The sequence below is a fragment of the Notechis scutatus genome, chromosome 1 (genome assembly GCF_049901735.1).
Source record: "Notechis scutatus isolate UNSWTSFEM ecotype Mainland chromosome 1, rNotScu1.2, whole genome shotgun sequence".
NCBI classification, from domain to species: Eukaryota; Metazoa; Chordata; class Lepidosauria; order Squamata; family Elapidae; genus Notechis; species Notechis scutatus.
The window spans coordinates 234,774,911-234,793,219 of NC_142009.1; the positions used below are offsets into that span (position 1 = coordinate 234,774,911).

At 40.3% G+C, this 18,309-nt stretch overlaps 1 protein-coding gene across 1 annotated transcript in view; it reads left to right on the forward strand.

Moving 5' to 3' along the window:
* Window positions 1-18,309, forward strand: part of LOC113412606 (solute carrier family 9 member C1-like) — a 102,498-nt gene that overhangs the window by 57,304 nt on the left and 26,885 nt on the right. Inside the window, exons 13-17 of the mRNA XM_087959252.1 lie at window positions 3,998-4,095; window positions 6,045-6,164; window positions 7,462-7,657; window positions 10,051-10,239; window positions 12,947-13,096. Of these exons, the coding sequence (XP_087815378.1) occupies window positions 3,998-4,095; window positions 6,045-6,164; window positions 7,462-7,657; window positions 10,051-10,239; window positions 12,947-13,096 (753 nt within the window). The remainder of the gene's footprint in view (window positions 1-3,997; window positions 4,096-6,044; window positions 6,165-7,461; window positions 7,658-10,050; window positions 10,240-12,946; window positions 13,097-18,309) is intronic.

Consider the following 18,309-nt stretch of genomic DNA (forward strand, 5'->3'; position numbering starts at 1 on the left):
GAAAAACTTAAGAGATTCTTGAATGAGTTTATACACTCTGATCAAAATGGGTTTCTACCTAAAAAGCAAATTAAAAATAATGTGATAATTATTTTAGATATGTTAGAGTATTATGAAGTACACTTTGAAAAACAATTGGCATTGATCTTTTTAGATGCTCAGAAAGCTTTTGACAATGTAAATTGACAGTTTATGGTGCAACAATTAAAGTGTATGGACTTTGGTGAAAAATTTATAAAATTAGAGAAATGGAAGAATTTACAACTCTCAATGATAGGGAGAATAGCTACTATAAAAATGAATATATTGCTAAAACTACTTTTCTTATTCCAAACAATACCGATAAAACCAGAGAAGAATATTTTGGGGAATTGAATAAAATAATTTTGAAATATATTTGGCAAGGGAAAAAAGCAAGAATAAGAGTGAAAATGTTACAGGAGTCAAGGCAATGGAGGGTTTGGGTTACCGGATTGGGAATTGTATTACCAGGCATCTGTATTTACATGGGTGAAAGAATGGATACATTTGAGGCATAAAAGATTATTATTATTGGAGGGCAACAATCTTCAATTAGGGTGGCATGCCTTTCTGTGGTATGGAAGGAATAAAGTACATAGATACTTTCAAAGACACTATGTGAGAAATGCTTTATTTTTAGTATGGGAAAAAGTTAAATAAAAAAGTAGGAAAATAGCAGTCTGGCTTTCTACAATGGAAAACTTGATACATACAAATATTGTCAACTTGGAAAAAATTGTACCCTATAAAGACATCTTAAACAGGGAAGGGGAACTCAAAACCAGACAGGAATTAAAAAACCAAGGTGAGAACAACCCACCAGACAAAAACATAATCTGGAAAACATTGGAATGTGCAGAGACAGACAGATTGATATTAAAAATGAAAGATAAAGAAGATACATAGCATTATTCAACATGGGATAGGTTTTACCAGTGATTAGATATAAGAGGTAGAAGTTAGAAGAAGAAAGTTTATTGTTATGTGTATGTAAAACATGAATGTTATTTATGGCTATAAGCATGCTAGTATAAATATGATTACAAATAAGCTAATATAACTATAATTATTGCTATATTATGTATATTATTATTACTACTAATATATCTATTGTTTCTCAGTAAAATTAAGTGCCTGGAGAATAAGTTTTCAAAATATTTATATATAAATAAAAAATATAAAACTTAGGGATAAAAGATTAGTTGAGACCCCTAATTCTTAGTTTTAATTTCCATTTTGTTATTTTGAAATGGTGTTTGCTGATAATGGGGACTATGGTTTGAAAATGAATGAATGCATGTCACCACTACCTAGATGCTATTTAGCATTCTTAAAACCTTTACTCCATGCAAACAGGATCTTTTGTACAAAAATTATTTTGCCCTCCTTTATAGAAGATGGCTATAATTCTCTTTGGGGTTCTGAGGTTTTGGGGTTCATTTGAAGTATTTGATTTGGCAGATTACCGTATATACTCGAGTATAAGCCGAGTTTTTCAGCCTATTTTTTGTGCTGAAAAAATCCCCCTCGGCTTATACTCGAGTCAGATTCCCCTCTGAAAAAAAAAATGGTGTGGAGTCGCTGCCGCCGGAGCGGCCCCAGTCCTGCCGCCTCGGGAAGGGAAAGGCAAAGCGCTTTTTGCCTTTCCCTTCCCGGCTGGGCTGTTGGGAGTCGCTGCCGCCTGCCTTTCCCTTCCCGGCTGGGGCTGTTGGGAGTCGCCGCCGCCTGCCTTTCCCTTCCCAGCTGGGGCTGTTGGGAGTCGCTGCCGCCGGCGCGGCCCCAGTCCCGCCGCCTCGGGAAGGGAAAGGCAAGCGCTTTGCCTTTCCCTTCCCGGCTGGGGCTGTTGGGACTCGCTGCCGCTGGCGCGCCCCAGTCCCGCCGCCTCGGGAAGGGAAAGGCAAAGCGCCTTTGCCTTTCCCTTCCCGGCTGGGGCTGTTGGGAGTCGCTGCTGCCGGAGTGGCCCCAGTCCTGCATCGCCTTGGGAGGGAAAGGCCACGGCTTGGAAGGCCGCCACTGGAGCGAAGCTGCGCGCAGCCGCTGCGCTACCATCGGATCGGGCGCGCCAGACGGTTCTGACCGAGCCCGAGCGTCGTCTTTGGCGCCCGCCCAGCGCCGCGGAGCTCCCTGTACCGGGAGAAGGGAAGACCCCCTGGGGCGGGGCAGGAGAGGCTTCTCCCGCCCGCCCCTCTTTCCGCGCCCACCGGTGTCCCGCAGGGCGACCCCCGCAGTCGCCGCCGCTTGAAAGAGACGGGCCGGGGTGGGTAGAAAGGCGCCGGGCGCCCTTGGAGGAGAAGGTCCCGCGTTCGCCTGTCTGCCCGCGGATGTCAGTGGAGCTTTGCCGCTGCTTCGTCCGGGGTCTCTGGGCAAACACGTCCACCCGGCGGGGCTTGTCGCCTCCGGCATGCAACGCAGCGCTGCCCTCGGATTCCCTGTCCGGTTGCCCCCTTTTGAGGGCGATGGCAGTAAACTGTTCCCGTAGCAGCGGCAAAGCTCCGCTGACATCCGCGGGCAGACAGGCGAACACGGGACCTTCTCCAAGGGCGCCCGGCGCTTTCTACCCACCCCGGCCCGTCTCTTTCAAGCGGCGGCGACTGCGGGCGGGGTCGTCCTGTGGGGACACCGGTGGGCGGAAAGAGGGGCGGGCGGAGAAGCTCCTCTCCTGCCCGCCCGGGGTGGTCTTCCTCTTCTCCCGGTACAGGAGCGCCGCGGCGCTGGGCGGGCGCCAAAGGCACGCTCGGGCTCGGTCGGAACTGTCCGGCGTGCCTGATCCGATGCTAGCGCAGCGCTGCGCGCAGCTCGCTCCAGCGGCGGCCTTCCAGCCGTGGCCTTCCCTTCCCGAGGCGACGCGGACTGGGCGCCCGGCGGCAGCGACTCCCAACAGCCCCAGCCGGAAGGGAAAGGCAAAGCGTTGCCTTTCCCTTCCCGAGGCGGCGGGCTGGGCCGCGCCGGCGGCAGCGACTCCCAACAGCCCCAGCCGGAAGGGAAAGGCAGGCAGCAGCGACTCCCAACAGCCCCAGCCGGGAAGGGAAAGGCAGGCGGCGGCGACTCCCAACAGCCCCAGCCGGGAAGGGAAAGGCAGGCGGCGGCGACTCCCAACAGCCCCAGCCGGGAAGGGAAAGGCAGGCGGTGGCGACTCCCAACAGCCCCAGCCGGGAAGGGAAAGGCAGGCAGCGGCGACTCCCAACAGCCCCAGCCGGGAAGGGAAAGGCAGGCGGCGGCGACTCCCAACAGCCCCAGCCGGGAAGGGAAAGGCAGGCGGCAGCGACTCCCAACAGCCCCAGCCGGGAAGGGAAAGGCAAAAAGTGCTTTGCCTTTCCCTTCCCGAGGCGACGTGAGATAGTGAGATCGTTTCCCAAATTAATTATTTTTATTTTTGAAATTTACCAGTAGCTGCTGCATTTCCCACCCTCGGCTTATACTCGAGTCAATAAGTTTTTCCAGTTTTTTTGTGTAAAATTAGGTGCCTCGGCTTATATTCGGGTCGACTTATACTCGAGTATATACAGTAGTTTTATCTTTAGGACATGAACTTTGTCAGGCTCAAAAAGTTCTGAATGGTAAAACTTTAAACATATTACCTATTGACACTTCCATGCCTGGGGTCATTTTTCTATTTTCATGGGAATGGAACTACATTTTTCTTTGTTCTGAGAAAACAGTGACTTTAAAAGCAAAAGGAAATCAACTTTATTTCATTCAATACTTGGTATGATAAAGAGAAACCACAGGTATTATATGACCCATAGTAACCAATTAATTTTAAAATGGAAAAATGTTCTCAATAGCAATTACAGATAATTCAAGTTGACATCCATTTTAACAGCAGAATGACTGCAATCTCTGTTTTTCCCCTCAGAATGGTTGAAGTCCAAAGATACCAGTTAATAATATATATATAGATATATAAATTGCTTTATGGGTTAATTAGTAAACAGTTCTGAAATTCTACTTAATCAGACTTTTTTTTTAAATATAGGCTAGTTATCAGAAGCAATATAACAGTGGAATGCTAAACCAAGATGCTGCACAAATATTGATAGGTGCAGCAGAAAGCTATGTTGATATTAAAGGAAAGTAAGTGCTTAACAATTAATAAAAATAATGCACACGCAGCTATTGTAATTCAATATTTTCAATGAGGAGTAGATACTATAATATATTGACACTATTGTAATTACTTTTATTGACATGTATAAAATGTTATAATTGTATTTATTTTTTTGTTTATTTTATTTAATAAAATTTATATGGCTGCCCAACTCACTCATTGGCTCTGGGCAGCTGACAAAGATAAAAACCCAATATAAAAAACAATGACACCCCATTCTCCTGGCAGATGTACACTTTTTTAAAAAAATGCAATTTACATGTAACAAAAATATATAAACAGCTGTATAAAATACCATAAAGTGAAATGAAGCGAGAGTTACGACTGACGCTAGTTACAACCATGATAGACAGAGTCCTACATGTGTAAGAATTCCTGGATGAAATCCATTCATATACTAAACAGACCTGGTTCCAAGACCAATCTTGAAGGGCCAATAAAATGAAGCTCAATTCCTGATATATTTTTATTCACAGCTTGGAAGTTCAGCAGTGTTTATGAAAGGATTGTAATATTTATCTCTTTGGCAGTAAATAGAAAGCAAGCTGCACAAAACTAGAAAGCTATTTTGTTCAAAGATTTGAAATAAATAGAATCAAAAGTCAGAAGATCAAATCCTGGAGGGGAAAGGGCAATTTGTAACTAGTTAAATCTTCTGGAAGGCAATGATACTTACAAGAAAATGAATTTTTAGTAAGCTAAACTTCAAGGAAGATAACAACTCAAATAAATTATTAAGAAAAGAACATCAATTTAAGACATAAAGTAGCATGTTTCAGAACCAAAAGAAATGGCAAATCAAATTTATTAAAAGTATTAAATCAGATTATGGAGAGAAATTAAAAAAAACTTTTTTAAAGTGGAAATATTTAAAACTTACATTTTATTAAATTTAAGATCACTAACAAACTATATTATCGACATTGCCAACAATATCAGACTGGGAAACCACACTCGTAGAATATATGCAACAATAGTAAAATTAACAGTATATATTCATAACAGAAATTTGACTAAATTTAAGTAAGATTGTTTTCTGATATACAGTCATTCTCATAATAAGGCAAACTCAGAAACCTAACAGTATAGTTTTCAAGGGGAAAATAATTGATTCAAAGACAGTAACTAGAAACAGTTGAGAAATACAATATATTTATGTTATATCAGTCACGTACAATAGGAAGGAATTTAAAATGTGTTTTTCCCAATAAGTATTTTTACTAATTATTCTTTAGCTTTTTCCTTATTTTTTTGTTTTCCCTTTTTTTCTTTTACATTATTATGTGCATTCACAATGGTGTTAAAACTTTGTAAACTCTTGCATTTTCAGTACTTTTGCATAAAAATGACCTGAAATGTTATATTTTCTCCACACATCCTAGAACTAGATTTAAGAAAAAACAACTATACAAGTAAAAAATATTGTACTTGTTCATCTATTTATTGAGAAAAATAATCCAAAGCAACATACAGGTAGTTCCCTGTTTACTATCACAACTGGAACCAGAACTTTTGTTGCTAAGTGATGCAGTCATTCAATTTTACAACTATTTTTGGCACAATTGTTAAGCTAGTCACTATATAGTTGTTAAGCAAATCTGGATTCACCCATTGACTTTTCTTGGAAGCCCTCTGGGAAAGTCACAAATGTCAATCACATGACCCTGGGATCCTGCAATGATCATAAATGCATACTGGTTGCCAAGTATCTGAATTTTGATCATGTGACAGGATGTTACAACAGTCATAAGTGTGTAAACCACAAATAAGTCACTTTTTAACAATGTTAACATTGAATAGTTGTTAAATGAATGGTCATAATTTGAGTATTATCTGTATTTGGTAAAAGTATTGAGAATTCTCTTGTATTCACTTTTTATCTTTAAAACAGAAATATATGTTTTTATTATTCCAGGTTTATGAATATTCATGAAGTAAAAAGTTATTGGGAAAGCAAAGGTGTATTGGTCACAATTAAGAACTGGCTAACTGAATGGGTTCACTTTGTGAAAGAGGAAAGTTATAAGCCATCAAGGTTAGTATACATTAATAGATATCAAAATATGTATGATGGGAAATATTAACATTTTACAGTATATAAGGAAGGTGATATATGCACTATTATAATCTAGCCTTAATAATTGGAATACTGAATAACTAGTAATTAAGAATTACTGAGCCCAAGTACCCGTATTTATTGGAAATTAGCTTTCATTCCAATTCAGCAAGCTCTAGTCCTGAAATAGCAATCAATGTTGTTGAATGCAGAAAAAAGGAACTGTAACAAATGATTCAAATTGGAAACTCGATATCAGAAAGGCTAGTACAGACTGGTAATCAGTTTCTAAGACAGATTTATGAGAAAGAATGTGGAAAATTCTCAAAGTTAAGTTGCTCAGAAAATTGTGACAATCATGATCAGTTAGCAGTCTGTTTATGAATTATCATTTGGATGGGTCCATTGAGACACTTAGTTTACTTGCAAACTGGGGGAAAAGATTATTTAGTCTCAAGGGAATTTGGCTGCTGAATATCTTTTTTTAAATATAAAGACAAATATAGAGAGATATAAAGAGAAAGAAGAAAAAGTGCAGAGAAAAGTACAGTTAATGAAAGAAAAATAATAATTAAAGACACAACTTCCAACTTTTACAGCAGTTACGAAGTCATTATTTTTCCTCTTTAATATTACAAAATATTCAGCCCCTTATTCAATGCTTTTGCAATAATCAAATTCAGAAATCACCATTTTTACTTTTTTTCTTATTATCAGCAAAAAGTTTTCATAAAAGTTTTCCAGTCTTTTATAAAAAATATCGTAAATCGAGAACTATCTATAATCTGAAAAAGATTATCATAATAACTCCAGTTTGTTTGTAGAAATACTATACTTGATTTCTCTTCAGATCATATACATTTTTCATATTGGAAATACTTAGAAATATCTATTTTTGAGAAAGTGTTATGTCTTTCAAAAAAGAACATATATTCCTTGGAATCACCATTTTATACCTCCATATATTTATGATCCCTCAACATCCTTCAAAAATATTTTGGGCAATTTACCTCATGTTGATTTAATTCCTTTGACAGAAATTCTATCTTTTTGCGGGCAAAGCACTCCATTCCATTATTTTTTTGTTGTGGTAATTTGAGTTATCTATTTGGCATCTGTAACTGTTCATAAAATCACAGAGTTGGATTCTTGTTGAATTACTCTTTCAGAGCAAGGTTCTCGGATAATGCTGATCACTGTCCATATATGGTATCAAGAAATGAAAAGTAATAGATGTTTAAATGACTTATTAATTGCACCTTTTTTCCCTTTACAGACACAGGTTTATGAGAACATGCTACCAATTAGTGATAATGGAGGAATTTGAATATATATGTTGCATAGTAACCCTTTTGAACTGTTTTCCAATTTCTCTTTACTTCATACTTACTACCGATACACCATTTTTTCCACAACTAAAATTGTGCAACTATTATTTTCTGATTTTGTACATGCTGGAAGCTATACTGAAGGTACAAACTACATAAATTAATGATATATTTCTTATTAATAATGTAAATAAACATGCCTGCTATGCTCAATAACCTGAATATGCATTTTTTATTATTTGCAGGTTAGAAATGTAAATATGTTATTCAAAAATATGAATTGAAGCCCTAGAGATTTTTATAAATATAAAATATCGTGCTATCACTTCTTCAGTGTTTTTGTAGTAATTGCTTTTCTAAACTTAATATTTTGCCTTTTGCTGAACTTTTAATTCAAGCATCATGTGTGATCTTACAAGGGTGATAATATAGCCATATGTTACAATATGTTTTCTATATGTTTCAAGAACAAGGAAAATAAAATGGTAAGCTGGAAATATGAAAGAACCATTAACCAGCCAAGAGAAATTGAAAGGCCAGATCAGGAAATCAGCTACAATGGAAAGCTAAACTATTTTTATTAAGATATATAATAATATAATTTTCTATTTTATGGCTTGAGGTTCACATGTTGCCAGTCCATCACCAATAATCACATAATTCAATAATTTACTATTGTGACCACAGGCCATAACAACATGACATAACAGAAAAGAAGAATGAAATTGATCAACAATAAAATTGTAATCAGCAGTAAAGAAAGCATACAAGATAAATAAAAACCAACCAATACTACAATTGGGGGCTTAAAATTTCATTTCAAAATTTAAAAAAGGCATGGCAAAGGTAGTTGACCTTATTGTTAATAATTGCAATTGTGCCTGGTGAGAAGGTAATTTGATTGTTTAATATCCTGCACCATACATTTGTCATTAGCATTTTCCTTTCGATTTTATCTTAGGGCAGTAGAGGACATATTTATTAATCTTGTCTACTTGGTTGGCACTACAGGGGCACAGGTACTCTCCATTGGACATGTAAAAAACTTCCCTTAAAAATAATAAAAAGGCATTATCTAAGTAAACAGATGTAAAGGGAGTCCTTGGCTTATGTCTATTTGTATGGGAATTGTTCAAATTACTAAAAAAAAATGGATATATAATTGGTCTGTGAAATTCATGTGATCATGTGAACACTATCAGGGTGTCCACCAGAGGTGTTATTCGGCAGATTCTGACCAGTTCTGGAGAACTGGTAGCGGAAATTTTGAGTAGTTCGGAGAACCAGCAAATTCCACCTCTGACTGAAGATTTTACAGTATCCTTCCCCTGCCACGTCCACCAAGTCACGCCCACAGAACCGGTAGTAAAAAATATTGAATCCCACCACTGGTGTCCACCTCATGATTTGAGTTGTCATGATTGAGGTGTTTCCTGCCGACTTTCCACAAGCAAGCTCAATGAAAAAGCTAGGAGGGAAGGTTCCAAGTTGCTGTATCCTTCCCCCCCGCCATGCACAACTGTCACTGACCCTCCCAGGCTTTCTCTAGCCACCTGTAGCTCAGTGTGGCATGGGCCAACCCCACCCAGTTTCTCCCCAAGCCTCCCTTGACTGCATGTGACCAGAACTCAGGCCTTCCCTGTGTCCCAGCCTTGGCATCTACCTGTTCTTTCCCTGGGATTTCTGCCTTTTCCCATAATGATCTTGGGATTACAACAGCTATCTCATTCATAATGAACCATTGGTTTGCTTAACTACCATCATGTTAGCTTAATGACCATGGTGATTCACTTAATGACTACTGTGAAAAGTTATACAATCAGGTCGGTCATATGAGTGACCCAATTTATGACCATCCTGAGTTATGGCTCTGATGGGCAGGCTCCATCACAATTGTAACTCAAAGACTTTCTGTACAATTAACTGAGTTTAATGATGAGATTTTGGGAAGCTTTCTAATTTTTTGTTCCTTAACACTGCAAGGTGAATTCTAACAGAGATTGAGGATAGGCCTACTTTCATTCAAAGATAGGTAGCAGGAGTACCATAAGGAAGGCACAGAATCTTCCTTAGAACTAAGCTGGCACAAAGCTGCATTAGGGGAACAGAAGAGGGCATTGGTCAATTCAGAAATTATGACCTGAAGATCTGGCCTTTGATAGGGATGACTAGAGCCTCCTTTTAACTTAGATTGCTTTCATTTGCTTCCATTCAGTATTCTGTCCTCTCTATCCTTTTTCCTCCTTTTTTCTTGTCATGTTTCTCATGCTTTAAATCATTTGTAAACTCCCCAGAGTTGCTGGAAGTCAGGCAGCACATAAATTTAATAGATAATAATTTGTGGGTTATATAGTGAAGCAGGAGCCCATGCTTAGAAATGGAAAATTGTAAATGTTCTGGCATCCTACTGTTATAGCATTTACGTGATAATTTTTATTATACAGTAACTTCAAGTATAAATATATAACTTAAAATGAGTCTCATGATATTTACATTTAATGTCTGTCTATCTAGTACCATTGTATTGTTTTTAACAGATGTCTGCACTGGGAAGGAACTATTTCCGTCATCATTGGAACCAGTTTGATGTACTAATAATAATCATTGGAATTATAGATGTTGTAATTATCAATATCATTAAATCAATTAGTCCAACATATGCCATTATTTACACTATCAGGATATTACGGTTTCTTCGTGTTGTAAGAATTCTGCGTCTCTTAAAGGTAAATATGATGTTATTGTTGAAAAATTGAGGTGTTCGTTTGTTTCAGAATTTTTTAAAAAAGAAAATATTACAAATATTAAAATATTAAATCCATTTAGTCCATTGTTTGTTTATGCTTATTGACTATAAGCATTGGATTGTTTGACTGTTCAATTAAATTCATTTAAAGTGTTTTCTGCTAATTTGGGAATGCAGAGCAAATACTTATGGAATCCATAAGTTGGGAAGGTTCGATGTATTCGATTTTATTCACAGAACATGAAAAGGCACTGAATAAGCTTCTCAACAGTCTGTCTTTCCCTTTATTATAAGCTTCATGACAACAATCTCCACAAAAAGATAGTATCATCTATTCATATCTCTTGAGTATTGGTGAAAGTTTGAATCTGAAATGATATAAAGACATTTGTTTTCTGCTTTGGTTTATCAATTGGGTGTTAGTTTTTGGGAGGCATATTATACAGTATTGGAATATTGTCATCACTCATTTTGTGATAGCCAACTAGTTTGGTTAGTGACATTTTATACTTTCCTACTAATGAATAATACAAAAAAGCAAAAGTGGTTATTTCATGAGATGTGTCTGCATTTCTTAGTAAGGGGAAAAAGTAGATTTAAATCAAGTGTAATCATATTTTGAAAGCCACATTCATATATTACATTTTTACTTTAGGAATCTCCTTAAGAGAATATTTTCCACGTCTAGGTTTTTTTTTGCTTTCTCTTGCATTTATGTGCTGAATGTTTTTCTTCTTATGGGCAGACAATATTAGAATTCAATTTTGCCTGTACTATTTTTTTTCTATAAATTTACTGACTAATAGGAGCAATAAATGTAGAGGCAATTACAGGGATTCTGCATATTTTTCTTATCCTGTTGTCTAAAAGATTTAGTTTGCATTTTTCTACATATAAAAACCTGTTGGTTAAATTAGTATTTTTAGAGCTTTCACCATTTCCTTTCTATCTCACTTCAATTCTATTTGTCATCTGAATCTGATTTGTGTGTTTCAGTATTTACCTGACTGTCTATTTGTCCATAGTGGAAGAAAGCACATCGTATGCTTTTGCTATATCCATGTTATTTCCTGAAGAAGTGTGTTTCATATTTTTTTACTCAAGTACTAATCTTAAGAATGCTACCTCACAAATGTTTAAATTTTATTTTAGAATATTTTCCATGCATTTGTTCTGCTGCATAAAGCTGTCTGCTCTCCAATACTTATTTATTTTATTGTACTTAATGATAGTTCCAAACAGTGAAATAGAATAGTTAAAGAGAATTGTCTAGAAAGAGAAAAAACCATGGGCTGGTTTTTTTTTCTAAATTGAAAAAGGACAAGATTTTTATATACCGTATTTGCCGGCGTATAAGACAACTTTTTTGCCCCGAAAAACATGCCTCCAAGTGGGGGGGTCGTCTTATACGCCGGTATATCCACTGCCGGCTTTCGGAGGCTTGTTGGACGCAGCGAAGGCGCCTCTGGCTTCCTGGATCCCCTGCGTCGCTTCCGCTTCATCCCGCTCGCCTCGCTCCGCCCGAGGCTGCAGCCTTACTGCTCTTCCCACGGCCCCTGGCACTCTGCCCTGCCGCTGCAGCCCCGGGGATTTCTGGAGGGCGTTTCCGGTGGTGGTGGGGGGTCGTCTTATACGCCGGGTCGTCTTATACGCCGGCAAATACGGTAAGTTTTTTTTAAAATTAAATACATTGGATTACAAGGAATTTCATGGAATTACATGTCTCATAGCATGATTCTTGTCAGGTTGAGTAACCCAAAGCAGAATAGATCCAGTTCCTGTTACATTAAACCATTTCTTTGTATTTAAAACTTTTTTTTTAGCGGCACCTACTCATTTTTGGCAAACCCATTCTATACTACAAATTTATCAGAACCTCTCTTTTGAATATTCCCAATTTCACTTCATGTAAGTGCACACGTTTTCCTTCATAGTCATTCATCAGAACTCTACAAACCAATTTGCTCCATAATTTTATTCACCAATGCCCTTCCTTATAATCACTCTGTAACCTTCTCAAAACATTCTCAAGCACCCAGAGCTAAAAGCAAGGAACTGTTAAAAGATAATGCAAAAATCAAAGACTGATCATGAAAATCATATGAGACTCAACAGTGTTCTTTATAAAAAATGTATTGGGTGGTTGCAAGCCAAATGCAACTTCATTTATTTCATCAGCTTCACTTCTGATTAATCAAGGCATAAGGCAAAGTGATAATTATGACTTAAAATGCCCAATGTAATTTGATACCAACAGTGTTTCCAGAAGAGGCATTTACTGCATTGCCTCATTAAATTTAACTGATGATGTTCAGATAGCATTATTTTTTATTTGTGTATTCTATGTTTCCTTTTTTTCTCAACCGAAAACATATAATAGTAGAAAGATATAGAAATAAGAAAGTTAGGTTGAAAAAAATGAATAGATGCAGAAAGCATGGGGAGTTAGAAAAATTGTGGCAATTTGAAGAAAGCAATAGGGAAATCAGGAAAGAACAGGCAAGCTGAGGAAATTAGTCTTACTGTGAAGAAAGCAGATAAAGTAACGTTGGAAGTTGGGAAGGTGAAACAGAAAATTAATAGAAATATACGTTTTATGGTGGAGCAAAATAAGGAATGCAGGTGGACAAAGAAGTCACAAAAGGGTGTAGAAAAAATATTGATTTTTAGTATATTATCTATTTCAGATAATGATACCCAAAATGATTTTCTTGTTGAATAAACAAATAAACAAACAGCTCACTTTTCGGTATGATATTGCTAAAGGATATGTTCAAGGTGAAGAAGATGTAAAATGTTTAATTGGACAGATTGCTGGCCATGAGAAAGTTTATGTTGTGAGTAAAATAGCCATATATATAAAGAGAAGTGTATTTGTCATATCCTTTATTTACGTTCTACAAATTATTATTTTGAAAATATATTTAGATCACAAAAATACTGTTATCTGGTGCATTGTTGTAACATAATATATATGAATACACAAACCAAAAGTTAAAATGACCAAGAATATGGAACTGAAACTTTAAAAAGCAGTTTGGTTTCATTTTGTTATTGATAAACTCTACAGACTGATTCTGTTTTCCATCAGAGAGGCACTGTCTGGTGTTCCTGTTTAGGGGCAAGAAAATGCTTATCTTCCAATTACCGTATATACTCGAGTATAAGCCGAGTTTTTCAGCCCATTTTTTGTGCTGAAAAAATCCCCCTCGGCTTATACTCGAGTCAGGTTCCCCTCTGAAAAAAAAATGGTGTGGAGTCGCTGCCGCCGGCGCGGGCCCAGTCCCGCCGCCTCAGGAAGGGAAAGGCAAAGCGCTTTTTGCCTTTCCCTTCCCGGCTGGGGCTGTTAGGAGTCGCTGCCGCCGGTGCGGCCCCAGTCCCGCCGCCTCGGGAAGGAAAGGCAAAGCGCTTTTTGCCTTCCTTCCGGCTAGTTAGAGTCGCTGCCGCCTGCCTTTCCCTTCCCGGCTGGGGCTATTGGGAGTCACTGCCGCCGGAGCGGCCCCAGTCCCGCGTCGCCTCGGGAATGGAAAGGCAAAGCGCTTTGCCTTTCCCTTCCCGGCTGGGGCTGTTGGGAGTCGCTGCCGCCGGAGCGGCCCCAGTCCGCGTCGCCTCGGGAAGGGAAGGCCACGGCTTGGAAGGCCGCCGCTGGAGCGAAGCTGCGGCGCAGCGGCTGCGCTAGCATCGGATCGGGCGCGCCGGACAGTTCGACCGAGCCCCAAGCGTGCGTCTTTGGCGCCCGCCCAGCGCCGCGGAGCTCCCTGTACCGGGAGAAGGGGAAGACCCCCCCCGGGGCGAGGCAGGGAGAGGAGTTTCTCCCATCCGCCCCTCTTTCCGCGCCCACCGGTGTCCCCGCAGGATGACCCCTGCCCCGCAGTCGCCGCCGCTTGAAAGAGATGGGCCGGGGGTGGGTAGAAAGGCGCCGGGCGCCCTTGGGGAGAAGGTCCCGCGTTCGCCTGTCTGCCCGCGGATGTCAGTGGAGCTTTGCCGCTGCTTCGTCCGGGGTCTCTGGGCAAACACATCCACCCGAGCGGGGCTTGTCGCCTCCTGCACGCAACGAGCGCTGCCCTCGGATTCCCTGTCCGGTTGCCCCCCTTTTGAGGGCGATGGCAGTAAACTGTTCCCGTAGCAGCGGCTGCTCCGCTGACATCTGCGGGCAGACAGGCGAACGCGGGACCTTCTCCTCCAAGGGCGCCCGGCGCTTTCTACCCACCCCGGCCCGCTCTTTCAAGCGGCGGCGACTGCGGGCGGGGGTCGCCCTGCAGGGACACCGTGGGCGCGGAAAGAGGGGCGGGCGGGAGAAGCTCCTCTCCCTGCCCCGCCCGGGGGCCTTCCCTTCTCCCGGCACAGGGAGCTCGGGGCGCTGGGCGGCCGCCAAAGACGACGCTCAGGGCTCGGTCGGAACCGTCCGGCGCGCCCGATCCGATGCTAGCGCAGCGACTGCGCGCGCAGCTTCGCTCCAGCGGCGGCCTTCAGCCGTGGCCTTTCCCTTCCCGAGGCGACGCTGGGACTGGGGCCGCGCCGATGGCAGCGACTCCCAACAGCCCCAGCCGGGAAGGGAAAGGCAGGCGGTGGCGACTCCCAACAGCCCCAGCTGGGAAGGGAAAGGCAGGCGGCGGCGACTCCAAACAGCCCCAGCCGGGAAGGGAAAGGCAGGCGGCGGCGACTCCCAACAGCCCCAGCCGGGAAGGGAAAGGCAGGCGGCGGCGACTCCCAACAGCCCCAGCCGGGTAGGGAAAGGCAAAAGCGCTTTGCCTTTCCCTTCCCGAGGCGACGTGAGATAGTGAGATCGTTTCCCAAATTAATTATTTTTATTTTTGAAATTTACCAGTAGCTGCTGCATTTCCCACCCTCGGCTTATACTCGAGTCAATAAGTTTTCCCAGTTTTTTTGTGTAAAATTAGGTGCCTCGGCTTATATTCGGGTCGACATACTCGAGTATATACGGTATATTCATTTCTTTAAAATGATAAGTATTCCCATTGTGGAAACTAAGCACAAATACATGAATAGATAGGAGAAGGAGATTATGCCTTAGAAATATTCTTTTCTCTTTTTTTATTACCAATGTTAACCTATTCATTTCTGCACATTCAAATATTTTCTCAATTACTTCTCCCTCTATCGGTATTTTATCGCTTTTCCAGTTCTGAGCAAATACAATTCTAGCTGCTGTTAATACATGAATAATTAATACATGTATAATATTATATGGTATGGGATTTATTTTATCAATGGTTGGAAAATAAAATAAATTAAAATGGATTAGATGAATATATAAAGCAATAAGATAAGATTGTTAAAAAATAATAGATATATTAAATAATAGTTACAGTATCTCACAGAAATGAGTACACCCTCTCACATTTTATAAATATTTAAGTATATCTTTTCATGTGACAACAATGAAGAAATGACACTTGGCTACAATGTAAAGTAGTGAGTATACAGCTTGTTTAACAGTATAAATGTGCTGTCCCCTCAAAATAATGCAACACACAGCCATTAATGTCTAAACTGCTGGCAGCAAAAGTGAGCACTGACAGGCTGACCCTCCACCCCTTCAACCTCTGCAGCAATGCTGGCAGCACTCATACATCTATTTCCCAATGCCAAACTCTGGATATGTCCACTGAGCACTTCTTTGGTTCATGGCGAGGCCTGTTCTGTGTGGAACCTGTCCTGTTAAACCGCTGTATCGTCTTGGCCACCATGCTACAGCTCAGTTTTAGGGTCTTGGCAATCTTCTTAAAGCCTAGGCCATCTTGATGTAGAGCAACAATTCGTTTTTTCAGATCCTCAGAGAGTTCATTGCCATGAGGTGCAATGTTGAACTTCCAGTGACCAGTTTGAGAGAGTGAGGGCGATAACACCTGTTCCCCCTTCACACCTGAAACCTTGTAACACTAACGAGTCACATGCCACCAGGGAGAGAAAACAGCTACTTGACATCACTTTTGTTGCCAGCAGTTTAGACATTAATGGCTGTGTGTTGCGTTATTTTGATTGGACAGCACATTTACACTGTTATACAAGCTGTATACTCACCATTTTACATTGTAGCCAAGTGTCATTTCTCCAGTGTTGTCACATAAAAAGATATACTTAAATATTTATAAAATGTGAGGGGGAGATACTATATCAGAAAATGTGATTATTGTTATATTGATAAGAAAAGTATTAATTATAATTGTAAACATAAGATAAATGTTCCCAGTCGACACACGGTTGAAATGAAATGGAATTATTGCAAAATACAGAATTTAAAAAATTATTTTAAAAAAATTCTCATGATTATGAATTTCCTCTTGTTTCCTCTGATAGTGATTCACAAAAGTGTTTGTGATGTATGTGCCAGTGATGGGATTCAGCCAGTTCACATTGGTATGGGAGAACCGTTTGTTAACTTTCTGAGCAGTTCAAGGAACCGGTTGTTGGAAGAAATCTTCTTCTCACTTTACAGGGCTAATCCTGTCAGGAAAGCATGCCTCTGTGTTGTTTCCAGCCTAATCCTTATCTTTATTGCACTGCTTAAGTATTTCCAGAAACTGTCTCTCCTACATTGTAACAGCTAGTGGTTCTTGGCAGTACACCCAGTCTGGCAGGAACCTCCAGAGCTTCTCTGGAGGCTTTTGTGTGTGTGTGTGTGTGTGTGTGTGTGTGTGCGCTGATATTTTGTTAGGGGCTTGACTTTTTAAAAAGCTTTTTACATTGCTTGGAGTGTACTTTTGGGATGTACTTCCAAGAGGCAGGATGCAAGCTTGGCACTCTGATTTTTTTTACTGCCTTTCTGGGGGCATGTGATCTTTCCTTAAATCTGGTTGCTTTCCTTAGCATAACTTGTGAGCTGAGTGAGACCAGCTGGTATCTTCTAAGTGGTGCAAATGGATCCAAGTATTGCTTCTCGTGGGTGTGAAAGGGTGCTTTGTCATGTTGGGAGGAAATACTCCTCTACTGGGATTTTTCCAGCCAGGATGCAATGATCAGTGCTTTGAAGAAATAATTGAATAATGCCAGAAAGAAGTTTTTAATAACAAGGAACCAAGATGAGTGACATTCAGCAAGGTTTCTTGGCTAGCTAGAAAGATTGACATTCATCCATTTTTGGTAATGTTTAATCCTGTGTTTATTGATGAGATAATTTTCCCTATTCAGCTTTGTTTGGAAGGAAAAAGGTTAATCTCTGTTCCTGAAAAGAAGCAGGGTTGAGAAATCTGGCTAGTTCCTGTGTCTATTTGTTCTGGTAATTGATTTAACAAGGGCAGCTGCTGTAAGCTCTGGCAATGAGCCACACAGGGTTTTTTTCCCCCTTCCCTTGTGTTTTAGTTAAAAAGGATTTAAATAGTTTGTGATTTAATTATTTGTATTGTGTTTTGATTATTTTCTGCCTCATGTCTTCTTCCTCTATCTGGGGAGGGGGCCTCCCTTCAGTCAGTTCACAGAGCCACAGGAGTCTCTTTTTCTATGGGGTTTCTTCAGTTGTCCAGGTCATGGTTGTCCCAAATATACTTTTTTCAAGAGTGTTGGAAGAAATATCCATCTGGTTCAGAGAAAGCCATTGGAAAGATGGTTTATTGGTGAACAGGACTACATGGGTTTGAGGTCCTGGGCAGCTGACCAATTGGTTTGATGAATACATGGATTTTTATACAGCTTGTTCTACAGCATTTTGTAATTTAGAGGCTTGTTTTCTGTATTTTGTTATTTGATTTTAACTAGTTCATCTCCCAAAGGCTGGCAGTGAGTTGGGGTTTTTAATCTTGTTTAACAAATGTAATTAATCCTAGATGCTGGCTTCCTTGGGGTTTTAATCCAGTCTTGAATGGATTACCAAATCTGCATTTTTAAAAGGTGACCTCCTCAGTTTCTTTGGGGCTATTAAGAAAGATTGAGTCTGTTTCCTGCCTTTTAAGAGCATGTTTCTCTATTTCTCATATAATTTTCTACCCTTTTAATATTTCTCAAAATATTTCATTCTTGTGTGTGGGGGGGGGGGTGCTAATTTTCTACAAGAGGCAACTAGACATTCTTGGTTTCCAGAAAGCCCAGTTGC